The following is a 27512-nucleotide window of genomic DNA, read 5'->3' on the forward strand; positions in this document are numbered from 1 at the left end:
ATATAATTGGGTATATGTACATACATCACTGTTTGCAAAATGCCTACATGCATGGATCTCTGTATTAGAAAAAAGGGAAATCAATTATGTTGTATGGAGCAAATCCACAGAGCTCCATGCAGTAACACCGCATATTTAACTGTATTTATGTATATAATGATATACTATATATTATTTTTTATTTTTTTATTTTTTATTTTGAGGCTGATTTCCTGATTGCCTGTTCCACCCTGTTTACCCCCTCCTCCCATAAGTCTCAGGCCCAGGTAGGAAGGGCTGAGTTGTGGCTCAAATTTATTCGATTAGCAGGAGGTTTGAAGGGTAGAGGGTCGTATTTAAAAACTCCAAACTTGCACATCTGTATTTGGTAATACTGATGCACTGTCACTCATGTGATCCAAAAACTGAAAAACACTGAAAATGTGGGAACTTCTTTGAAACAACCTAGTAGTAGAATTGTTGTAGGTGTTAATCGATAAACATGAGGATTATTTTTAGTGGAAATTATAGCGTACATACTTTTTCAAAACCTGACAGATTTCTCCTTCAGTACACATGAAGGAGATATACCGATAACTTTTTGACAGATCGGTATAATTTTATCTGTGGGGCCGACTAAAAGTTATGAGTGCAAGGGTTGGTCAAGTGGGGCTTGGAAGTGGAAGATATAAAAATAGGGAAGGGTAAAGACTTTAATTTACTGTAGATACTGAATATGGATATAACATTTATATACATTACAATTCTTCCCAATCAGAATACACTTTTTTTTTTTTGTTTGAATAGATTATTTAAGTTGGCACCAAACATCCACAGAAAATACAGTATTCAAGAAAAGTCAAATTGTACTAGATTTGTACAATGTGGCAGATGCTCACGGGTGGATATGGATCAACACTCCAAAATAGCAAAGCTACAAAAATAGAAAGAGCAGGATGAGCACGCTGAATTTAAATCAGGTAAATAAAGGATTTAACGGCTGGAAGGAGAAATGCTGAAAACTAACAGAAAGCGAGACAATATTTTAGGATGACTCAATTTATTTTTCTCAAATAGAATACATTTTCTTAAATTCAAATACTAATGTAAATACTGCAGTTGAATGCAGTGTCTGTTTTTGTTTTTCCTAAACTGAATCATATAAAAAAATTTTACTTCCTGCAGATTTTGACAAGACATTGAAGCCCGGGATATAAAGCATTAACATCACTCTTTAATCTACTGTGCCTTAGGCCAGGCCTGCACAACATACGGCCGCTGGATGCATACGACCCGCCTGGACTCCCTGTGATGGCCCCCCCGAGCCCACTCTCCCATCAGAGGAGGAAGGTAGGGAAGGAGCACGGAGCATGCTCTAGTAGTAGGAGCACGCTCCAGCATTGTGACGCACTCCCCCCGAGCCCGCTCTCCCGTCAGAGGAGGATGGTAGGAAGGAGCATGGGAAAGAGCGCACTCAAGCAGAAGGAGCGTGCTCCAGCAGTGTGATGCGCTCTAGCAGTGTGACTGGGAACTTCCGGTGTCTGCTGCTAGAGTGCGCTTCTTACCTCGCGCTTCTAACCTTCTTGCCCTGATACCGGTAGCCACTAATACCTCCTGGGGCCTGCTTCTGACGCCGTCGTGATCAGGTAGGCATGGGAAGGGGGATGGGGGTGTTGATGATGAGTAAGGGGACTGCTGAAAGGGGCTGTGGGAGATATGATGATGGGGGGTGGTTGATGATGGTGATGAGAGGGACTGCTGAAAGGGACTGAAGGAGATATGATGATGCGGGGTGGTTGATGATAATGAGAGGGTCTGCTAAAGATATGATGATGGGGAGTGGTTGATGATCAGGGGTGCTGGGGGAGATGATGAGGGTGCTGAGGAATATGATGAGGGGTGCTGAGGGATATGATGAAGGGTGCTCGGGGAGATTATGATGAAGGGTGCTGTGGGAGATGATGATGAAGGGTGCTGGGGGAGGTGATGAGGGGTTCTGGAGGAGATGATGAAGGGTGCTGGGGGAAATGATGATGAAGGGTGCAAGGGGAGATGATGATGAGGGGTGCTGGGGAGATATAATGATGATGCTGGAGGAGATGATATTGAGGGGTGCTGGGGGAAATGATGATGAAGGGTGCTGGGGGAGATGATGAGGGTGCTGGGGGAGATGATGAGGGATGCTGGGGGAGATGCTGAAGGGTGCTGGGGGAGATGATTTAGGGTGCTGGGGAGATGATGCTGAGGGGTGCTGGGGAGATATGCTGCTGCTGCTGCTGCTGCTGATGATGGGTGCTGAGGGAGATATGATGTTTTGTGCATTTTTTGTATGTCTCACCAAATAAACCCCATTTTATTTAACAATGTTTTCCTGTGTAGTGGATTGATTGAAGCTTGTTGCTGACGAGAGGTGTAATACCTCTCATTCATTTTAGTTATTATGTATTTATTTATTTATAAAATATTTTACCAGGAAGTAATACATTGAGAGTTACCTCTCGTTTCAAGTATGTCCTGGGCACAGAGTAAAACAAATAATACATGGTTACAAGTACAGTTACATAAATGAACAGGCTATACATTATATACAAGACATTGCGTGCACAGTTAAAGAAAATATATATTATGGGCGTATGTAACAGTTACAGACCAGATTAAAATGTGTGACAGCCTTAGATTTGAAAGAACTTAAACTGGTGGTGGATGTGAGAGTCTCTGGTAGGTTGTTCCAGTTTTGGGGTGCACGGTAAGAGAAAAGAGGAACGTCCGTATACTTTGTTGAGCCTTGGGACAATGCACAGTCTTTTGGAGTCTGATCTCAGATGATAGGTGCTGCATGTGGTAGTGGTGAGGAACTAGTTCAGGTAGCTGGGTAGCTTGCCCATAAAGAATTTGAAGGCAAGACAGGAAAGGTGAACTTTGCGCCTACACTCGAGTGTTGACCAAATCTAGTTCTTTGAGCATTTCGCAGTGATGTGTGTTATAGTTGAATTGGAGAATAAAACGACAAATTGAATTGTAGAGGGTGTCAAGTTTGCTAAGGTGGGTTTGAGGTGCTGAGCCATATACAATGTCTCCATAGTCAATAATTGGCATTAACATCTGCTGTGCGATACGCTTTCTGACCAGGAGACTTAGGGAGGATTTGTTCCTGTAAAGTACCCCTAGTTTGTCATAGGTCTTGGTTGTCAGGGTATCAATGTGCATTCCGAATGTTAAGTGGGAGTCCAACCACATGCCCAGGTATTTAAAACTAGTAACAGGAGTTAGGGTGGTGTTAGTGTTGGTTCTAATCTGGAGCTCAGTCGCTGGAAGCTTTAAAAATGTAGTCTTGGACCCAAATACCATTGTTACAGTCTTGTCAGTGTTTAAAAACAGTTAGTTTTGGGAAATCCAGTTTTCGAGTCTCAAAAAGTCAGACTGAAGTACGTGTTCAAGGTCGGAGAGGCTATGGCTGTGTGCATATAAGATTGTGTCATCTGCATACATGTGTATTGAAGCTTCATTACAAGCTGTGGGAAGATCATTGATGAACACTGAGAAGAGTAGGGGCCCCAGAACAGAGCCTTGCGGGACGCCACAGGTGATATCCAGGGGGTTGGAGTTAGAGCCTGAGATGGACACATGTTGGGATCTACCTGATAGGTAGGACTGAAACCAGTTTCAAGCATGCTTCCCTATTCCAGAGCTCTGGAGTTTATTAAGCAGGATAGCATGATCAACAGTATCAAAAGCCTTTGCAAAATCTTGGAATATTGCACCAGTGAGTTGACCACGTTCCATTCCACACTGGATTTCATTGCAAACTTTTAGCAGGGTAGTTACGGTAGAGTGTTTAGGGCGAAAGCCAGATTGGAATTGGCTAAGGAAATTTGTCTTGGTATAGTAATCGCTTAGTTGGGAGTGTACACATTTTTCCATGACTTTGGATAGGATTGGGAGAAGGGAGATTGGCCTGTATTTTGAGACAGTGTGTTTGTCCCCACTTTTGAAGATTGGGACAACTCTAGCAGTTTTCCAGGTCTTAGGGATATGGCCTGCAGACAGGATAGAGTTGACTATGGAAGCAATTGGTTTGGCAATGGCTGGGTCACCAAGTCTTAGGAACCTAGATTGTAGTAAGTCAGGTCCACATTGGCTGCTTAGTTGTAATTTGAGGAGTGCTTGTGTAATCTCCTCTTCAGATACTGGGCCAAATTGAAAATTGTGGGCAGTGTTGGGAGGGGGTGGGGCTATATGGGTACTCCCAGGATGAGATTCAGGTTTGTGGTTTGGGTTGCGTTTCGTTAATAAGTTAGTAGCACACCCCACAAAGTAGTCATTGAATGCATTTGCAATGTCGGTGGGATTTGTCAGAGTAATATCCCCCTTAGTGATATTACTTGTTGTTGATGGTTAGAAGGCTGGAATATGTTGTTGATAACCTTTCAGAAGTTAGCTGGGTTTGATGTGTTCTGGAGGAGATTGTCAGAGTATTATTGTGCTTTTGCGTGCTTTGTTTGCCTTGTGCACACGTTCAGCAGGCATCTGTAGTGATTGAGATCCTTGGTAGTGCCAGTTACTTTGTGACTTTTCCACAAGGCATCCCTGAACTGGTAGAGTGCTATAAGGTCGGTGTTACACATGGAAGGTGGGCACCCCGTACCCTTATTCTGCGTAGTGGAGCATGGGTATCGCAGAGTTTTAAGAACTCAAATTGGAAATAGTCAAGCGCAGAATCAGGGTCGGGAATTAAATCGATTCTGCGCCAAGGGCAGTTGGTAAGGTCAGACAGAAACTGTTGTGGGTTAAAGTTTTTAAATGTTCTAGTGAGGAGAACTTTAGGGCTTGAATGGGGCGGTTTAATTTTCCTTACACAGTACACTATTGCATGGTCACTGAAAATGTCAGGAAGGATGCCAGAGGATTGGATTCTGCTGGGATTTGAGGAGAGAATCCAGTCTAGCAAGGAATGGTTGTGCGATTTCAGGTTTATTCGTGTGGGTTGGGAAATGAGTTGCGATAGGTTAAGCGATTTAATTTGTGTGTGGATTTTGTGGTTTTTAGGGTCAAGCCAATTGAAGTTAAAATCCCCAAGAACTAGCAGCTCACTCTTTTGATTCAGAGAGGAAATGGAGTCAAGAAACTGGGTGATATCAGTCAGGGATTTTAGAGGGGCTTTAGGGGGGCGGTAGATGCCAGTAAGCAAGATGGCCTTAGAAAAGGGGAGACATATTCTGCCAACTAGGATTTCAAAAGAGGGTGGGCTTGGGGGCAATTTAACAGTGTAAACTGTAAGGTGTCTGCAATATAAAATAACACCCCTCCTCCTCTCTTTGACCTATCTCTCCTAGAAATGGAGTATCCCTGAATGGCAATATGTGCATCAGGGGTTTTAGGGGTTAGCCATGTTTCTGTAAGAACGATGGCTTTTGGTTTATGCATAAGGCACCATGCTCTTAGTGCGTCCAATTTAGGCAGCAGACTCCGGATATTTATGTGGGTGACGGATAGCCCTTTTTGGAATTTGAAGGGGGTATTCTCATTTTGTGAGATGATCAGGAAATTAGTTAATTTGAATGAAAGTATTTTAAATGTAATTTTGTTTCAAGTAAACATGGTAAATAAATGTATAATTTTGAATAATATAGTGCTGTTTTACCCGAGCGTCCCAAATCTGTTTTCCTTGGAGCATTTAGTCCCTTCTCACTTTTCAAGTTGTGCAGGCCTGCATTAGGCAAACTACGTACGGTTCCTATGCAGATATAATTAAGCAGTACATCTCATTGGTGCATCAGCATTTAATCTACCATGTTGAGCTATGCAAAATAAGGCAACAAGATTCTTTGCATGGACAGTAAAATTGAACGCATAAACATAATTGCAATTGGTTTAAAAAAGGCTAAAGAATAAAAGTACTGTATGGTTGTTTTCTAGTATTAAGAATATTATTCCATGTTGAAAATGCAGCTGAAATTTAAGACAATGTGTAGTCTGCAGACAAATGTACAGTATCTGGTTCTAAAACAACATTGAACAGAATTTTGTCCCAGTTTTCTTATAGATATACAAAAACTGTACTTTCAATTCTTCTATTTTGTTTTTACACTTGAGGACAACAAGCCATATCATTCATTTCAAACTGTAACATTTTAACAATTTGCCACTGCTTTCCCTTTCCTCTTCGGAGAAACTATCCATGGATAAAATTATATGCCATCTTGATAAGTACATTTTAGGGTCTATTATCAAAATTGTCCTGCTACAAAAAGGGGACAAAGTCAAAGTAAAAAGAATCTGAACCACATTTATTTAAAAAAAATAAAACCTTGTTTTTCATAGGATTCCTTTTTTATATATAAATATGGTGCTGTGTTTTTGCTCCTTTTTCACTGTTTTGTTTGCAACATGGAGACTTTGAAAAATAGAGCCCTTAGAGTCTTGCATGTTGAATATCTACTCATTACTCTTCTTGTTTATATACAAGATAATGTAAACATTACAGTAATATATATTCAATTTGATGTCTGTCATTTACAAGGCTCATTATTTATCAGAAAATGTTATGCTGAACGTGCATGACGCCTTTCTCCTTACCTTTATGTGAAGCTTTGATTTCTAGAATTTCATGTTTTTCCGTCTTGTCTTTTTGAAGAACTAAAAATCCAAAAAAAAAAAAATGTTTTGGTTGAAAGAGATGTAAAGTAAACGGCTCAGACTACCTCCATGTTATCATAAGGTGTTAAAGAACAAGGGGGTTCACAGCACTCACTTTTGAAAAATAAATACAGAGATGGGGATATGCCAAATCCAAAATGTAATGATAGATGCACAAGACAATAATAATGGAACCATGTTATATACGTGTGCAGCAACACAAAAAAATCCCAAGTGATTCTGAATGCAAAAGTGCAAGGAAAAAACACAGGGCCAGGGAAACAAAAGACAAGAAATAACCACACAGGGGGAGTATGGGGGGGGGGGGGGGCATAAGAGGGCAACGTTTCAGGGTAAATACCCCTTCCTTAGGCCTGTTTTCTAAGGTCCCACAGACCAAAGGTACTTCCCTATTCCCTGTATCAAGAAACAGACCCCAATATTAGAATCTAAATCTACTGAAAATCAAAAGGATGAGCAGATAATATAAACTGTAATGTCAATGAATTACATCTGCAAGTGTCACAGAATCAACAAGGAAAGAGGAGAACTGTGTATACTGCACTTGAATCTAGTGAGTCCAATGTTCCTGTCACCACAATGCTCCTCTTTGTGGCTTTTCCTGTTGTTGTTACAATGGGGCTGCTGCTAACACTGATCCCAAGTTCCGACTTAAGTACCCTGTCGGGATTGACGTCATCGGTGGGCGGAATGAGGGGCAACTCTCGCTGTAGGTTAGACAATACGTCATGAGATGCCTGAAGGCTTCCTCAACCAGGCAGAAGACGCGTTACTCCTTCCAGTAAGGAGAACAGCATCAATGTTGTCATGATGATGCCGGGGGGCGTATCCAAATACACGAGCCTGCACAGATCCAGCAACACAATGAAAGCATCACTGTTGTCCAGGTGACAACAGGGGGCATGTTTGACTAGAGCTGAGCCTGCTGGAAGTAGCGTTGGATAGTGAAAACGTTGTAAAGTAAGTCCTATGTTAATCAGTGGCGGTGAGCGTTGGATAACGCATTCAGGCGTCGGATAACGCATTCAGGCATTGAAAAACGGCCCATAGGGTTGCATTGTAAAGCGTTGGATATTCCATTAGTTGTAAAGTGAAACGTTGGATAGCGAGGACTAGCTGTATTGGGGTCTGTTTTTTGACAAGGGAATAGGGAAGTACCTTTGGTATGTGGGACCTTAGGGAACAGGCCGGAGGAAGGGGTCTTTACACCAAAATGTTGCCCCCCTATTTTCCCTTTTCCTCTCTCCCCCCCCCCCCTCCACATACTTCCCCCTGTGTGGTTATTTCTTGCCTTTTGTTTCCCTGGCCCTGTGTTTTTTCCTTGCACTTTTGAATTCAGAATCACTTGGGATTTTTTGTGTTGCTGCAAACGTGTATGACATGGTTCTATTATTATTGTCTTGTGCTTCTATCATTAAATTTTAGATTTGGTATATCCCCATTTCTGTATTCATTTTGCATCAGTGAGTGCTGGGAGCCCTCTTGTTCTTTGATATTTTCTGGAAGAATTTGGGTCCTCCCTGTTCCCTTGAGCACTCTGCGGCTATTATCATTAGCGTGCATTCTCTGAGTGCTGTCTATCTCTTTATTTTGTTGTATAATATCATGAGGTGTTAGTTCAGGGCTAGATACACACATTTTTGTTAAATCAGGGCTTATAAAGTGGTGTTATTTACAATAGGAATGGACATACTGTAGTATCCTCAAAGTGAATTTTATGCAAAAACATCCAAACTACATCTAATTAGCGTCATGTTATTGAAGCATAATGTTACGTTATCATCCAAGAACGTTACTCTGATCCAGACTCAGAAATAGGGTTTTAGATCGAGTTGAGAAAGAGGGGAGAGGAGATTAGACCCCTATTTAAATTATATCATGCCTAATTATGGTGTTACACCCATCCAGATGCTGTCAGAGACCTATTTCTCTTATTAACAATAATCAATCAATAACCCTCATGAAATCCTTCTCCTGGCTTCCGATCAAATCCCGCATCTCACACTCCATTCTTCTCCTCACTTTTAAAGCTTTACACTCTTCTACCCCTCCTTACATCTCAGCCCTAATTTCTCGTTATGCACCATCCAGACTCTTGCGTTCTTCTCAAGGATGTCTTCTTTCTACCCCCTTTGTATCTCAAGTCCTCTCCCGCCTTAAACCTTTTTCACTGACTGCCCCACACCTCTGGAATGCCCTTCCCCTCAGTACCTGACTACCACCTCTCTATCCACCTTTAAGACCCACCTTAAGAAACACTTGCTTAAAGAAGCATATGAATAGCACTGTGGATATTCTGAACATATGATACATAAGCTTGGCCCCCTGCAGACGCACTTACCAGAACTCCTTCCTACTGTCTCTGTACGTTCTCCCTACCTACCAATTAGACTGTAAGCTCCTCGGGGCAGGGACTCCTCTTCCTTAATGTTACTTTTATGTCTAAAGCACTTATTCCCATGATCTGTTATTTATATTATCTGTTATTTATTTGATTACCACATGTATTACTACTGTGAAGCGCTATGTACATTAATGGCGCTATATAAATATAGACATACAATACAATACATTTGCTAATCTGGATGCCGACACACTCAGTCCACTAGGGTTTTGTATAAGTAGTCAGAAGGAGTCAGTCCAATGTAATGATTCTAAAGTCTCAGCAGTAAATAATCCAGGCAGGCTCTGTGTCAGTATAGCATGTATTCTGCCTCTCAAGAAGGGAAACCATAGGATGAAAAAAATGGTTACAAAGAATTAAGAAAGCAATAAAAATGATACACAATTTGTTACTATGTGATTCTCATCATATTAATCATTTATTTGAGCATTGACTCTCCATCAATATTATACTTTAAATAGTTACTAGAGTGTTTTCTGATTCTTCCTCCTTAGCTTCTCCTCCTCATTGCCTGGTCTAGCCAACTATATTCTATCCTTATCTGTGTTGTACATTCTAATCGTCCTACTGAAATATATAGTGCAGACATGAGGGGCCCTAAGAAAATGATAGAATACTATAGTGTAAACTCAAAGACTGAGCCACTGATTGAGCCACCTGTGCTGAAGCAGTGATATCCTGAAAATCTGACCTGTTGGTAGCTCTTGAAGACTGGAGTTGGCTACCCCTGGTATACACGTATCACACAAAAAAACATTACATAGATAATAATACATGGATTTCTTGAAGTTACAGTCACATCCTTAATAGCTGCATTATAGAATATACACTTGTGGATTATAAACACTGAAACAAGTAAATACTGTTTTATTGCATTGCAGACTCATCTTGAACTAAAGACGTTAGACAATTTGATTCTACAGGAATAAAGTTTAAATAGCCCAGCAGTGATAATGCACTGTATCTGCATAGGATAAGCACTGAACCCTCATTTATACCGGATCTCTGTCAGCTTGTTTCCTGACTGGAAAGTAGGTGACAATAAGATCTATTTTTTAATACCAAATACTAATTCTCTGATGTTGTGGAGACCATTTCCCCAAAGCATGTACAGTATATTACAACAAATAATTGCCATGCTTTAAATGATCCACAACAGTAAATATACGGACAAAGGGGATTGTGTTAATTCAATTTTAAATCAGTATCTTTCCTATTGAGTGCTTTGATATGTCACATCCTTTATGACAAATGGCTTTAATTTTCTGGTAATCACATCATATTATATTGCTAAGTTGATAAAGAGGATCTCATTTTAAAGAAGACTTACATGCCCAGAGTAAAACATGCAATTTATTCTTATCAACGTGACACATTGCTAATAAATCCTAATATTACGATTCGTATTTGGAAAAATGACAGAATGTAGAGGCTGCAAGGATAATCTTTGTTACCATGGCAACTGTACTGTTTGTGAAATGACAGCAGCGTTTATTACATTATGGTGAGGCAGTATATTTTTTTAGATCATGCATTTTATTATTAGAGCCCTCATATGCAGCAGACAATTACAAAGTACCTCATTTTCTCATGCCCTGCTCACTTGACCTTGTGTTAGGGTGCCAGTATACATCTTACACACGTCTTATGCAATTGAGCAGGAAAAACACACTAAGAGAGTTTACAGTGGAAAATAATGAGGAATAAGCCATGCATGTAAGAAAACACTGCAGAAAAAAAGTTCTCATTATGTCTAGTTAGCTAGCATTTCACTGTGGTTTCTACAGTGTTTATCAAACCTCTTTTTAAAAGAAGTTACTGCATCTTCCTTCTAAACATAGTTGTTTTTTGTTGCAGTAATTCTCTAAAATGGGTTTTATTCCATCATAGTAAACCCACCCAACTAGTATTTGCTGTCAAAAGAATCTGGTCGTTGCATTGCCAGCATTAACTGATGCAATACTGTGTATTGATGGGGCGGAAGAAGGGAGTATTCTTGCCTTTTATTACATGTGGGTACTTCAGGCTCACAAACAGCACATATGCATGCTGAGCCGATCAAATCCTACTAGCCAAAGGCTCAGAACTACAGACAAATTGCACTAAACCTGCAGTGCCTGTTGAAACTGAAATAAACAGAAATGGCCCAGAGTGTTCTTTGATTGATCTACACAATGGGCTTGTCCTTAAACACTCCTTCACAACAGGACTTTGCAGAGAGCACATCACAGAGCTGCAAAGAAGCTTGCTTTATTCGCTTTACCCCTCGTGGGGCCACAATGTATAGCTACACTGGCTCCTCGGGCAATTAAGGTATTAAAGGAATATTCACTGTTACTCAAATCAAGTAAGTCCTGTATCATGAACTACATTGTGGAAGTTGAATGCTGCAATTGTAAGCAGTCTGGTAAGAAATACATTAGATGCATAGTCTATATATATATTTATTATAAGCAGAATCCTGGCTTCTTGGGTTTAACAGTTGTCGCATTTAGCTCAGCAAAAGCATTTTTACTTAACTGGCATCTTAGCTAAGTTGTTGAGGTAGTAAGAATGAACATAAAATATTCATTCCCAGTTAAGGAGTAATTGGGAACTAATATGTCATGCTCTATAAATGTTGGGATATTAGGCACCGATAATTTAACATATTAGGCTTCCCACAGTGGATATGTTTTGATACTGAGGTTGTAAAAATGCTATTTAAATTGGAGAGTATACTTTGAAAATGGGATCCATAGAGAAATGCAATGTGATTTATAAATCCCCTTTAAGATAAGATATTGTACATTTAATTTCCCCTAAATACTAGTTGGCCAGTGTCAATTTATAGAAGTAAAAAATGACAGTAGTGAGTACTCAGTAACTAAGATATGCGGAGGTGGAAGATCTAGTGCAGGTACAGGTGGGAATCTGCAGACACATCGAAGTAATCAAGGAGACAACAGGCCCTGCCACACTCAGAGTTATTCCACAGCAGTCAGCTTGACTTTGTCAAAATTGATTTATTGATGCAGAGTGATGTGACAGCAGGACAACCCTTTGTTAGGTGTAATATCAGTTATAATAGCATATACAAAACTCAATTAAATAACCTAAGAGCGACTCACATGGGGGTTCTAGTAGGGTATTTAATGGAGTTTTGTGTATACTATTTCCACTGATATTTCACCTGACATAGAATTGTCCGTAAACAATGTGCCTGTAACATAAGTGTATCAATAAAGTCAATCTGAATGCTGTGGAATTCCTCTGAGTGTGGTAGGGCCTGTTGTTTCCTCTGTGTCAATTTACGTTGTTAGCTTTGTTGAGTTTCCATATAACAAAAATATTGACAGTCTATCATTCACCGAAAAATTTGTGGGGATCTTTAAATGTTCTTTGTAAAACAATTGTGTGTTTTTTCTTACATTTTGTGAAAGTTCTGCACATTAACATGTCTCAACCAGGTCTGCAACCATGTCTTTCTCCATTATCTCTTAGCATACAGTGCTTCCACTGCAGCCAGGGATTCTGGGTAATAACATGCAAACGAGCCCACAGCATCACCTTTAACTTCATGTCCATATTAAAATGAACCCCTATAAGCACATGCCTGCCGCATTACACAGCTTTTCAGCACATCCTGGGTTAGAGAAGTGCATAACCAGTAGTTGAAGTGAATGCAAAAAAAAAAGGGGGATGTGAGGGAAGGGGAAGGGAAGGGGTGGGGAAGTGGATTGGGCGCTCCCAGGTGATCCAATAATGTTGTTAAGAATACACTAATATACACACAATATAACACCAATAGTGAAAAAATATATAAGTGTAAAGAGCAGCTCAACTTCCTCTGATGGGACAGTTCCGGGTCCCAGAAGGGTAGATTGTTTCTTGGAGATGAGGAGGAGCGCAAGCAGGTATAGGAAAATATGCAAAAAAGAATAACATATATAGTGCAGATGGTAAACACTGTGCAGATAGATGTAATCTATAGAATTGAAATCACATAGATCGTAGAAAATATCACGTGTCAGAGATCCTTCTCTCTCTGACTGGAGCCCTTTGAATGGTAACAGGGAAATCCCTCAATGGCACGGATATGTATGGATAAGAAGAAAAGCCACAATAGTGTATACTATTCCAATATTGTATTAATCAGACAATTAACACGAGTATATTACACTCACATTCGCCATGTACAAATCAGGTGGAGGAGAGAACCGCAGCTCGTTGTATGGTGGTGCAGGTATATGCAGCTTCACAGCGTTCAGGATTCTCTTCCGCGTATGTCACAGCCGTCGCGTCACTTCCGCTGTCGCGTCACAGCTGAGGGCGGAAGTTCCCAATGGAAGAGACCTTAGCCCGAATTCTGCCAGTCCTTCAGAGCTTGTTCCCTCACTGCAAACTCTACGCGTTTTGCCAGATGCTTCGTAGAGTAGAGTTTGCAGTGAGGGAACAAGCTCTGAAGGACTGGCAGAATTCGGGCTAAGGTCTCATCCATTGGGAACTTCCGCCCTCAGCCGTGACGCGACAGCGGAAGTGACGCGACGGCTGTGACATACGCGGAAGAGAATCCTGAACGCTGTGAAGCTGCATATACCTGCACCACCATACAACGAGCTGCGGTTCTCTGCTCCACCTGATTTGTACATGGCAAATGTGAGTGTAATATACTCGTGTTAATTGTCTGATTAATACAATATTGGAATAGTATGCACTATTGTGGCTTTTCTTCTTATCCATACATATCCGTGCCTTGAGGGATTTCCCTGTTACCATTCAAAGGGCTCCAGTCAGAGAGAGAAGGATCTCTGACACGTGATATTTTCTACGATCTATGTGAGTTCAATTCTATAGATTACATCTATCTGCACAGTGTTTACTATCTGCACTATATATGTTATTCTTTTTTGCATATTTTGCTACACCTGCTTGCGCTCCTCCTCATCTCCAAGAAGCATAACCAGTAGACCTACTCACAGACACTGAAAAGACCCAAAAGTTGAAACAGCTGAGGCTGGCTGCAGTGGAAGCACTGCATGCAAAGGCCGTGCTTATAGTGCCGGCGACGCGACGTCACCGAAAACAAATGCATTGCCACCGCCGCGTGCGCTTATAGCAAGCGCGATGGCGACAAAGTGACGCGTCGTCGCAAAAACTGGTAGCCGGCAAAATTTGATTTTTCAAGGGCTGTCGCCTCATGTGACAGCCCTTGAACCAATCAAATGCAAAGAAACTCGCGACGCCGCCGCCCAGCGAAATATAACTATATGACGGCACTATAAGCGCGGCCTAAGAGATAATTATGAAAGTAGAGTTGCAGACCTGTCTGAGACATGTGAATGTGCTCAGAAGGGTTTTCTATTTGTTGTACACTGTATGGTGGAGGGTTTTGTCACATTTTTACCCACCAACACTTTAAAAAATTGTGGTTGAAACCTATTCCAACTGCAAAACCAGTATAACCAGCCTCACACTTAAAGCTACAGTTCAGGCAATATCCTGCATGTGTGTTTTTTTTAATAAATCAGTTCTGTAGTAAGAAAAAATACTTTTAGCATTTTCTGTTTTAAAAAAACAACTTTTAAAGACCAATTTTCTTGTATTCTATTTTAACAAGCATTTACTAAGGCACTGCCCCTTCATGTTCTGTCACAAGCCCTGGCACACCCCTTTGTGAGCCCTGCCATCCCTCTTGCACATGTAAGTGCAGGAGTGCTCATGAATATTCATGAGCTTCCACTGAGTGACAGAAACAGAGGAAATACATTCCCCATATTTAAAGATGTCGCCAAACTTTGCCGATCAATAGACGGCGAACGAATTGACCAGCAGCTATGCAGTTCTTTAGGTAAGTAGAAATTGCCCACATTAAACTACTTAAGTAAAAAAAAAACTATTTTTTTTTTTTTTTTTAAGCCTGAACTGCAGCTTTAAGAGATCCAAAAGACTGAAAGAGCTGTCTGTGAGTAGGTTTACTGGCTATGCACTTCTTTAACCCAGACTGTGCTAAACATCTGTTTAATATCGCAGGCATATGCTTATAGCTGTCCATGTTCACATTTGAAATGAAGTACTGTAAAAGGTGACACGGTGTGCTCATTTGCATGTCATTTCCCAGAATCCTTGGCTACAGTTGAAGCATTGCATGCTAAGAGATAATGGCGAAAGGCATGTTGCAGACCTGTCTGAGATGTGAATTTGCTCATACGTGATATATTCATTTTCAACACATTTTGCAAACATGACAGTATAAAAATGGCCATGTGAGCTGAATTTAGGGTCAGGTGACCAGCCTTTAAATATCTGGCAAAAACAATGTTTTGCCTGTGTAGCCCTGTTTCCCTCACCCAATCTCAGATAAGGTCCCCTAGGGAATCTAAAGCTCAGGCTACATGTCTCTGTGTGGTGTGCACTTGCTGGCAAGAGGGGGCCCTGAGTCTCCCACGATGACATGGGGGTGACACAGGGCAGGCTTCTGGGGTTGTGCCTCCGTTGTCTCTACTGGTGCAGCACCTCCATCTCCTGCAGCCCCCAGCAGTATGGGGTGAAGTAACCAAAGAAGAAATACCTTCCCCTCCTCCTGATACGCTTCACTCTCAGGCAGGAGTTTCCATAAAAGTGCAAGCTCTTTATTGTCCTTCCTTATTCACAGCAGACAGTTGCACAGCAGGCTGTCCTCCTTTAGGATGTCCCTGACACCACTCCAGGCCTAGGGCCACCCAGAGTGGGTCTAGCTCTTCCCCTACCCCTAAGCAGGGTAGGAGGTATGGGGTGTGCACTCTCCCTCCCCGTTGGGAGGCCTCAAGCTAGCCAGTCCTGGCACCTCAGTCTATGCCACCCTAGTCCTTTCCACTCCAAGAACAGACTCTCAAAGACCACACTGACTAAATAGAAAGTGGCAATACCCTAAGTAGCTCCAACAGACACTGCCCCTGTGTCTCAGGATTGGACACAGAGTCTGGTGACCTGCCTTCACTGCCTCAATGTACTACCTGATGTGGGGGAAACCCATGATTACTCCTGGCAAACCTGCCCTTACGCAGGGATTACAGCCAGGAGGAGGATAGAATAATAGCCCAAACCTACCAGGGCTACACCTGGTTTAAGAACTTCACAGAACCATAAAGGTAATTATAATAAATAAAGAAGAAAAAAAAATAGGTAGGACTACTTTCCTGTGAGAAGGTGAAAAGCATGTTTATCTTTTATTTTCACTGAAAGCAGATACAGTATCTCCCATGACCGTATCAACAGAAGAGAATTATGTTCAAAAGGATTTCAAGAATAAAAACTGGATTTATTTTTGTGAACAGGAAGTGCACTCATCACTTCACCAGACCCCTTACTCTGAAATCCTTCAAATGGAACGGTTTGAATACCGTGAAAATGTCAGATTGTCATTTAACGTGACTCTGGAATGCAGCCCAGACTTAATCCTCAGAGCAATACGAAAGCAAGCTTTGATAGATTTCCAGCTATCAATATGTTTCCTTGATAACTGGCAAAAAAAATACTTTAATAGTATATGGTCAAAGCATATTTATTAGGTCAAAGCAAAAACAAAGTACTGTATGTATGTCTGTATGTATGTCTGTATATATAGTGCAGAATAAATGAGTTCTTCTGTATTAGGTGATACCTTTTTTGTTTGGACTAACAATTTATGTCATAGGACAAGCTTTCGAGAGTTCTCCTCTCTTCTTCAGGTCGGCAATACTGATTAACACATTAATCTATGGCTAAAACAGTGTTTGGGAGAGCAGGGGAAAAGAAACAACAGAGATGTGCTGTAGATAAGGTAAGGTGAGAAAATGTTTGAAGACATGCAAGGGTGACAAGGCACAGCATGGAGAGGGAAGGGGTTGCTGTGGGGGGGGGGGGGGAGAGGTGTGGATAAGGCACGTTCTATAGTGCCGGGCGCGTACTACGCCGTGCGCGCGGATATTTAGTTGGCTGACATCAGTCAGCCTTTCTATACAAGGGCCGTGCACGCGCACGGCAGGGAGAGGGGAGGCGACAGACAGCGGCGAAGATGAGGAAAATAATCTTTTCGCACTGCTGCCTGCGCTCAAATGTATGTATGTGTGTGTATGTGTGTATGTCAGCATGTATATGTATGTGTGTGTGTGTGTGTGTGTGTGTGTGTGTGTGTGTGTGTGTGTGTGTGTGTGTGTGTGTGTGTGTGTGTGTGTGTGTGTGTGTGTGTGTCTGCACAAGTCTAATAAATTTTTTCTTTTTACTAATGTTTTTTTTTAATAAATAATAAATTACACATAAACATACACACACATACATATACACATAAACACACACAAACACACATAAACACACTCAACACTCAACACAGTACACTCACGAAAACCTTGTGGCACGTGCACGCGCATTCGCATAGGCACGCGCGTTCGCATAGGCACGTGCGTTCTCATAGGTACGCTTGGCCGCATGCTGTATATAACAGCCCTAAGACGAGAAGCAGGATGTTTACAAACAATTGTGATAGTGTGTGAGAAACCCCATATTTGCATTATGTCCTTTTGTTTTGGTGTCAAACAGTCTTATCATTCTGAGTTCAAATGTTTTCCGTTCTTGGGTGCGTTTAAACATTCCATTGAGGATTTTAATTTTGAAATCATTTACGGAATGATTTAGTTTTGAGAAATGATGTCCCACAGGTGAGCAGTATCTTCCTTCTTCGTGGTGGAGTATAGAGTGTCTGTACATATTCATTCTGCCTTGAAGCTTTTGGCTGTTTTCCCCAATGTAGCATCCTTGGTCACATTTGCTGCATTGAATCATATAAACCACGTTCCTGGATGTGCAGCAGTATGATCCTTTAACATTGAGTGTTCCATGGTTGTGACTGGCTGTGGGATCTTGGCATATATGTTTGCAGAGTTTGCAACGTGTGTTGTTGCACGGTTTTGTTCCATCATCAGTGTCTTTAAGTTCGTTATCAAGTTTTCTGTTGACTAATTTCTGTTTGAGTTTTCGTGGTTGCCGGAACATAAGAATGGGAGGTTTGGGGAAGAGGAAAGGTTTAAACTGGAGAGGAGAGCTGGAGGTGCAGCTAATTAAAGAAGAATTAACTCCTGACTGGAAAGGGGGTTTAGGAAACACAGGTAAGTGACCACAGGGGGTCACTCCAGCCTCTAATAACTGCACTCACGATGTAGCAAGGGAAATAAATGCACTAAAAGTTACAGTATAGTAACTGTTACCACATAACCATCAAATGGGAACATACCACCAACAGGTCCCACGGGACCGCTAAACACATAACGAAAAAATTATAACATTTTATTAACTGTAAAATGCGACGATAAACATGATAAAATATATATAGTGTAGTTTAAAATCCCCAATGACGAGACGTAGATGTAGTAGGTAAATTTACAGGTGAATACCACATGTGGCATCATGGGTACAGTGCTCCCAATAACCAAAACCTGTTTGCCAGGGCAAACAAGCCCGCTGGATGCTGCGCGGGTATACTAGGAACCGGTGTTCCACCCATGCTGAGGCAGCAGAGCAGACCTGTCAGTATCGCAGTATCCAAAAGGATTGCCTGAACTCTCTTGGGACAGTTTCCCACAACCACAGATAAGGACAATTTATTATTTCTATTGTACGTTATAATTTGCATTGTTTAAAACTGGAACTGGGCTTAGCCAGCCAGTGTGTTACAGTAGATAGACATGGTTGTCTAGTTAGCCTCACTACTGTGGAGTAGGCATTTATTTTATGCTTTGGTTTTCCTGAAGGGTCAGTGTGCTTGAGTTATATTGTTTGTCATTGATGTGAAGAATAAACCACTGAAGGTTAAAGCTGGACTAATGCAGTATTATGCTACGTGTTATTTTTTTTTGGTAACCCTAAATGACCATGCTATAACGAACCCGGACAGATGACAGAATCACATAAGGGAGCTATTTGTCACATATTGTGGAGAAGACACTGAAAGGTCTGTGAACTTGAGAAAATGCGGGGTCTAAAAGGCTTCCCAGAAGAAGTGAAGTACAGAGACTGCGAGTGAAGTTTGCCCCACTGTGTATGACTACCAGCCCTGCTTACAGCATACACAGGGAAAAGTGTGAAAAGTATTGATACAATAGCGCCGCCAGAAGTCAGGGGGAAGAATACACCTGAAAGTGCAAGAATGGAGAAAAATATGTGTTTATTGTGTAATGAGCCCAGTCACACGAAAATGTGTACTTTCAGGAATGAGCGTCCCTACATGGCCTCGGAAAGGGAGCAGTACCAGATGGGATTATGATGTAAAGCTCCCGGCCACACAAAACAGTGCCCCTTCAGATCGTATGATGATGAGGATGACTCCTACCCTGCCCACGTGAAAAGGGCAGCATCAGTAGCAAGAGGAATATTTTTTTTCAGTGGGCTAAGCAAATGCAGCAGCAAGCAACGCGCTGGGGACACAAGAAAAATACAGAAATTCTCTTCAGAGAGTACCATTGGGCACCTTAAACTGGCGTTCAAATAATCCCATATTCCATTGATGCATCGGAGTCCTCCAAGGTAAAATGGAAAAGAGACGATAAGAAAATAATTTTTCAACATACCGAGGAAGTTGCAGAAATGTTTAAAGATGAACCTGGGACGACCGGAAAGTGTATTAGAAAGGAGTTAAGATGTACTGCAGCCCATATCAACGGACAGATTAATCAGAGAAATTATGGAATACCCAGACACTTATCCAAAGCAGAGGCTGGGCCGGAACTACAGTAAGAACCCCTCAACAAACAGTACCTGGGAAGTGGACCAAGATTCCTTGAGCCTGGACAGGCACTGCAAAGTGCCAGGCACGACTGTTTCCTTCTCACTGAACAATTAGATACATTAGAAAAAGAGGAAGAAGCCAAGGCTGAGCTACAGAGGTTCCGGTCTACAACGATCGTTAAGTGTGGGGCTTAGAGAAGACAAAACATCTCATACAGAGAGTGTTTTAGGACGTGGTTGAGAGGTAGAGAAAGTGTGACAAAATGATTGCTGACTGGAAGCAGTAGAACTATGACCTCTCAGAAAGACATTCGCAGTCTCAACATAAAGCTTGAAGTTTCCCAGAAAGAGGTGCTCACTCTCAGCACAGAGCTGGAACTCTCACACCATTAGGTTTGCACTAAGATCATGTGATATATATATATATATGCCCTGTTATTTGCAAGAATATTAGCATAACTGGCACTTCAAAAGTTACAGTCCAATACTCCAAAAGCACCTTCAGCACTGAAATGGATAAAGCTCAGCTTTACAATTCATACTTTCTTGCCTACTGGTAGATTATGTCCTCTCCTCTATTTAAGCTAGAATGCAAAAATACAGTCTCACAAATATTTTTGTTTTTATTAAAACATGGATCAAAATGTTCAATTTGAATAACTATAGAGTACATATTGTCTATTAGGTCAATGTCCTTGTACCATTCATTACAAAGATGTAATGTGCAAAAAGAAATTGGGATTCTAGCAAAGTGCTCATATATTCAAAATGGCCCTTGAAAATACCAATACAATTATATATTTTTAAAAGAAACCGTATATTGTTTCTGCAAAGTACTAAGGCAGTCACACAACACCATTTGGCAGCCGCAGCTCAGCCACAATTACGGGTCCGCGACATGCAATTTAGTGCCGGGTAATTGCACTTGGTTTTGTGTGGTCACAGGAACAGTCAGCCAAGCTATATCTGTACTACATTTTGGCAATCATTGTTTCAATGCCATCATTGCAGCTATTACCATCCATCCTTTCTTCAAGTTCCAGAATTTTAAGATATCCAAAAAAAAAAAAAAAAAGAATCCGTATATTTAAGATCGATTTCCCAGACCGTACAAACAGCTTTAGGCTGCGTCCACACAGCCTTCGTCCTTGCGGAGGAGTGCGCGTGTGTGACATTACCCGCGTGAAGCAGGTGCGTTTTCAGGAAATGGTAGACGCGTCGTCGGGGGGCGTGTCTAGGGTCGTGTCTTTGACGTCACAGAGCTGGTTCACTGTGGACGGACGTTTACAGAGGTACGCAATTAGGAGGCTTTATAACGTGAAATTATAATAGGCTTTATTGTGCCGGTTCCTTTTCATCAGGAAAATTATCCAAACACAAAGGGGGGGGGGGAACAAAGCTTCCATTCACTTGGGAGTAATTCTAGTGAAAACACTATGCAACTAATTCACATCTCCCTAGTCAAGCATTTCTCCCCAGCCCCAAACATAGCATGAAAATAAGCAGATACAGTATAAGCAGTCTCTTAATAATGAAAGTCTTATCTGTTTATCAGCTGTAGAATAAGCTTCTCTGCTCTCCTGGAACCGCACTGAGCGTGCACAGAAAATCAGCATCCAGGTTTAGAAGTGTTATTTGGGCCTTGTGTCTTGAAAGCAGCTCTGCTAACTTTGACCGAGCTCAAAACAAGTGTGTCTCCAAGTTCAGCTCAGGTGTCAGCTAAAGAGTTCTCACTTCCTGTTTGAACAGACAGGCTTTTGTAAGCCATCTCAATCAGGCAGGTGGTGTTTAGTAATTAACTACCAGAAGTTAACCACCACACTGCTAGATTAAAGGCACATAACTGAACAGGGATAAGTCCCCTGTTACATTCACCCTCATTGGGCGAACCGCTCTCATGACATACCCGTCTCTTCGAAATCAGTTTCAACTGATTCCTCACACAACGCACTCCCCCTCCTGCAGTCTGTGGGTGCTATCAATGCCTTAAGGCAATGTGATCGCACCGTGTGCAAATGTCTCTGTGCATGGAGACGCCTTAGGCTGAAAACTGCCATTCACTGTGTCCAGATGCAACACCAATTTTAAAGGTTACTTACAGATAATTGGCTCCAAATTAGAAAAATGTATAAAAATAAGAAGTGGGATGGATATGTGTGCCAAGTCTCTGAATACACTTGTGCCATATAAATTTAAAGGAAGAAGTCTTCATTCAGTCTGTATAAGATTCTCAGTGCTGCAGATGCAAAAGGGATGTAAGGTGTCAGGAAGTTGCTGTACTTAATTTCTGCCTCAACCAGCTGTTGTTGTTTAATAACAAGATTGTGCGCCATCTGATCTTTCCAAATTAAGCCAAGAGCCTGCAGGCAGTTTATTAAGCACCATAATGAGGACCAAAAAAATGTAGGATAGACAAACAGAATACACAGAAACAGTTTTTAAAGGTGTCAAAACACAGAAATATACATTAGGTGGGATTGGCACACGCATGGGATCCACACACGTTGGTACATGTCTATGTATGACATAAGAGAATTCTCTGTTCAAGTATAAACACACACATACACACACACACACACACACACACACACACACACACACACACACACACACACACACACACACACACACACACACACACACACACACACACACACACACACACACACACATATATATATACACATACTGTATACAGTCATGTGAAAAATAAAGTACACCCTCATTGAATTCCATGATTTTACATATCAAGACATAATAACAATCATCTGTTTCTTAGCAGGTCTTAAAATTAGGTAAATACAACCTCAGATGAACAACAACGTATGACATATTACACCGTGTCATGATTTATTATATTATTTAATATTATTTATTATACTTTAAAGTATAGTATAGTATACTATAAAGTTAAATACTTCACTAATAATAATAAGGAACCAAGTATTTAATATTATTAGTGAAGTATTTAACTTTATACTTTTTAACATATATGTTTTGTCAATGGGATATAGCATTGGGCACCCCTGTTATTATTATGTTGTTATATACAATTGCCACTCTCAGTAGCTCTCTTGACATAAATATATATTCATGATGTGGTGGATGTGGGAGTTTGAGCTAGCTGGGAATATGTGTTAATCAATTTCTGACTGGTAGCAGTTGTTTGGAGGCTGGTGGCACCTTTCCCGGAGCTCACTCCTCCTCCTTCACCTTTTTAACTTGGGAGGTCTTTTCATTTTGCTGCAGGAACAGGGCTATAATGGTTCTTCCCCTCTTACAGAGGTAAAGGAAAGGTTCACAGTGTAGTGTAGGACATGCATTAAATAATCAGTGCTAATTAGTCAATGTCAACAATATAACTTTTGCTTTCTCGTTCATTGCGCTGGGGAGTCTTACTACATCTTTATGTACAGTATATCTTTATTTTTAATATCTCTTTCAGCACCCTTTATTTTATAATAAATTGATTGTTTTATAATCCTGCTTGCTCCTTCCATCTCTCAATTACGTGAATGTGTTTATACTGCTGCGGCAGCTTTTATTCTAACACATCACCGGTTTTTCCCTGGCTTTTTCCTGGAATGCGACGCACTTCACCTGGCGAATGCCGCGTTCATTTTACATTCCCAGCCACAGGTCATGCGCGGCTGACGCGCGGTTGATGCGTTTATTGAGAATGGTTCGGATTTAATAGGTTGCAATTCTTCGCGTGTCCACCAGATGGCAGATATTCATGAATTGTAATGCGCATTGCCTTCAGTAATGTGTCGACTTGCAGGTGTTTCGTTTAAAAAAGATACCACAGTGTGCTATTGTAACTTGGCCTTGAGACTGAAGGAAGAGTTTGCAAAAATTTATCAATTTAGGCTTTTCATATTAAAGAAAGACAAAGACCAGTTTCGGTTACAGTATTCTCCAGAGACCTGCCCGCCATGAGTGTTCAAGTGCAGCCCGCTTTCCAAAAACCCGACAGAAGTTACGCGTATTTGATATGGCCCACGATTAATGCAACAGTTGGATAAGATGGCAACAGTTGTTCAAATTTATCAGTATTTTGTCGAAAACTATGACTTTTACATATTTTCGCCAACTCCTCATACGTGGAAGCGTGCAATAAGGAAAAGGTTATGTAGCGATCCCTGTTTTTATCGTATTGAGCCACAATTTGTTGGAGGGTATTGGTGTGTATCACCGGCTTTTTCCTGTATCTATGATCATGATGAACGCAAAAGGCGAAGGGTCATGTTAAAACCAACTAAGAAACGACAGTCACTGCCAAGCAATGCACCAGCACCGGCTTCCAATGACGGTCTCGCCGTCAGTGACAACCGTGAGCCTGAGCCAGATTTCGCGTGCAGTTTCGATCAAGCTTGCATGTACCTAAGCAATTTCCAGCCTCATCAGCTGACTACAGGTGGACTAGTCCAGCTGCAAACTATCAACGTGGATGATCAAGACCGCTGGACTGGCAGTGGATCGGTGCCGGCGCCAGCTGAATGGGAAATTCTATGGTGAGTATTGTTGCCGTATTATATTCTGTGTTTTTTTTATTTTGACAATACAGTATCAATATCGGTGCGATTCAAAAGTCAAGCGATTCTCCTGTAAGCAAAATCTTTGGCTGAGCGGCTTCTACAGTACTGTACTGCAGATACTGAACAATTGGTGGAATGCTAGGCGCATGCGCATTGGAACCTTCTTGAAATGCATACAGTATGCGTGTCATTACATCGACGGTAGGCGCATGCGCATGTGAACAGGAGACGCCCCCCCGAGAAAATTATTGGTGGGACTGGCTGGGAACTTCTTTAGGGGGCTGACCATTACAGTAAAACTTTTCTTTTTGTTTTTCCTCAGAAAAGAAAACGGCTAATGGAGGGATTTCGATGGATAATATCGCTTTGTGTAACAATGCCTGCACATTGCTGAATCGGATTTAAAAACCCATGTACCGGAGTCTACAGTTTAGTGGCCGTTGTTATTGATTAGGATAGAATACTGTACCTGAAACAGTATGCTGATGTTTATGTGCATAATTCATGTTTTTCCATGTTTTACAAATGTTTTCTAAATGTTTATCCAATTTCAATCTGCCAGAAGAACTTAATAAAGACTGCATTATGTATTATTCATGATTATTTTTATATTTGTATTTGTTCCTGATGAAATAAAATAAATATTTATTCACATTCCTGGTAATCATAATCATTGACAACAACCACCCCCCCCCCACCCTTACAGTATAAGAATGAATGACAAAACAACATGAATCAGTTAATGGTTTTTTTTACTCTCAATTCTCACAATGCTGTGCAAATCAGATTTACATTTCAAATTTGAGAAGGGATTTTCCAAAGCGTTACCACAAACAAAGCCTCAAAGGGGGGGGGGGGGTTGGGTGAGTAATGTGCAGTAATCAGCTAGCTCCCATCTCAAAGAGGCTTAGAGTACATGCAGGCGCAGTGAGGCGATTGACGCTCGGCTAGGGACAATTAAAAACACAATGACTAACTTCAGAAAATTAATGACTCTGTGGAGGTGTCTGTCGAATGACTCTGTGGAGAGGGGGGAGGGGGGTTGGGTGACTCATGCACAGTAAGCAGCTAGCTCCCATCTCAATGAGGCTTAGAGTACACAAAGGCGCAGTGAGGCGATTGACGCTCGGCTAGGGACGGATTAAAAATACAATGACTAACTTCAGAAAATGAATGACTCTGTGGAGGTGTCTGTCGAATGACTCTGTGGAGAGGGGGGGGGGTGGGTGACTCATGCACAGTAAGCAGCTAACTCACATCTCAATGAGGCTTAGAGTACACAAAGGCGCAGTGAGGCGATTGACGCTCGGCTAGGGACAATTAAAAACACAATGACTAACTTCAGAAAATTAATGACTCTGTGGAGGTGTCTGTCGAATGACTCTGTGGAGAAGGGGGAGGGGGGTTGGGTGACTCATGCACAGTAAGCAGCTAGCTCCCATCTCAATGAGGCTTAGAGTACACGCAGGCGCAGTGAGGCAATTGACGCTCGGCTAGGGACGCATTAAAAACACAATGACTAACTTCAGAAAATGAATGACTCTGTGGAGGTGTCTGTCGAAAAGAGTTTGTGTGTGCGTGTGGGAGGGATGAAGGATTAGTTGTGCTGCAGTTCAAAGAAATTACATACTGTAGATTAGAGTACAGTCATTTCAAAAGGCAGTTCATCAAAATAATTTGATCAATAAACACCCAAATACAACCCCCAAATACAGTACATAAAAAGCAAGCCACTTTATCTCCCTGTGCCTCAGGCACCAAAAACATACAGTAGATTGTGAGCTCCACGGGACAGGGAGGAACCTTTGCCTGTAAAATGTCTCTGGAAAGCGCTACGTATACTGTAACTAACAGCGCTATACAAAAACATGCTATTATTATTATTGTAATATCAAGGTGAAGCTCTGTGCAAATCAAATTCGAGAAGGGATTTTCCAAAACGTTGCCGTGCACAAAGCCTCAAAGCTCCCATCTCAAAAAGAATTACACGCAGGCGCAGTGAGGCTTTGTACTGTAGCTCGGCTATGGACGGATTAAGAACACAATGGCAAGATTCAGAAAATTAACGACTCTGTGGAGATGGGGGGTTGGGTGACTCATGTGCAGTAAGCAGCTAAGCAGCTAAATTGCTCCCATCTGAAAAAGGATCACATGCAGGCGCAGTGTGGCTTTGAAGCTCGGCTATGGACGGATTAAGAACACAATGGCAAGATTCAGAAAATTAACGACTCTGTGGAGGGGGGGGGGGTGGGTGACTCATGCGCAGTAAGCAGCTAGCTCCCATCTCAAAGAGGCTTAGAGTACACGCAGGCGCAGTGAGGAGATTGACGCTCGGCTAGGAACAGATTAAAAACGCAATGACTAACTTCAGAAAATGTATGACTCTGTGCAGGTGTCTGTTGAATGACTCTGTGGAGAGGGGGGTTGGGTGACTCATGCGCAGTAAGCAGCTAAGCAGCTAAGCAGCTAAGCAGCTAAATATCTCCCATCTGAACAAGGATTACACGCAGGCGCAGTGAGGCTTTGAAGCTCGGCTATGGACGGATTCAAAAGACAATGGCAAGATTCCAAAAATTAAAGACAGCCGCATGAAGTTCAAAGCTAAAGACATACTTTAATTTCAAAAGGCAGTTCATCATAATAATACACCCCCAAATACATTACGTAAAAAGCACACAAATCAACCATGTGCAGTCAAACGCACAGGGTCGCAGACAAAAGCTACTGTACAGCACAGATTGAATATAGTAATACAGTAAGATGGTTTTTGCAGGCTTGTGGAGATAATAAAAATAAAAAAATTACAATAAAAAAAAAAATCTTAATTTTTTTTTGGTCACTCACTCAGGCAAGCAAGCAGTGGTGGGCGAAGTTACAGGCGCATGCGCAGTAAATTCCTGCTGTCAAGCAGGAATGTGATTGAAACCAGACACACGTTCAAAGGAATGGTGTGGGAGAGATGTACTGCATTGCACAGAAGATAAGAAGTTGAAATACCCTGCAGTGCAGTTAATTATCCCGAGCGAGGGGAGAGCGCTGTATATGCCAAAATGTGACACTGTTACAGTACAGTACATGCCTATGCGTTTCAACAATTTTCAAATGAGACATACTGTACTGTACTGCAAAACAGCACTGCAAATGCATGTATACTTTAAATATGCAAATTTATAATTACTGCGCGCGCACACACAGACTGTGTACTGACGTAGGTTGAA

The 27512-nt window shown here is 41.5% G+C and overlaps 1 protein-coding gene across 50 annotated transcripts in view; it reads right to left on the bottom strand.

The window, feature by feature from the left end:
* Positions 1 to 27512, bottom strand: part of TRDN (triadin) — a 798289-nt gene that overhangs the window by 654370 nt on the left and 116407 nt on the right. For 49 of the 50 annotated variants that reach the window (XM_075597200.1, XM_075597198.1, XM_075597218.1 and 46 more), the window contains 2 exons: positions 6556 to 6615; positions 5621 to 5713 (listed from right to left, as the gene is read on the bottom strand). In XM_075597200.1, coding sequence (XP_075453315.1) covers positions 5621 to 5713; positions 6556 to 6615 — 153 coding nt within the window. The remainder of the gene's footprint in view (positions 1 to 5620; positions 5714 to 6555; positions 6616 to 27512) is intronic. The other variant, XM_075597224.1, reaches the window with a different exon arrangement.

Source organism: Ascaphus truei, chromosome 4, assembly GCF_040206685.1.
Source record: "Ascaphus truei isolate aAscTru1 chromosome 4, aAscTru1.hap1, whole genome shotgun sequence".
NCBI lineage: Eukaryota > Metazoa > Chordata > Amphibia > Anura > Ascaphidae > Ascaphus > Ascaphus truei.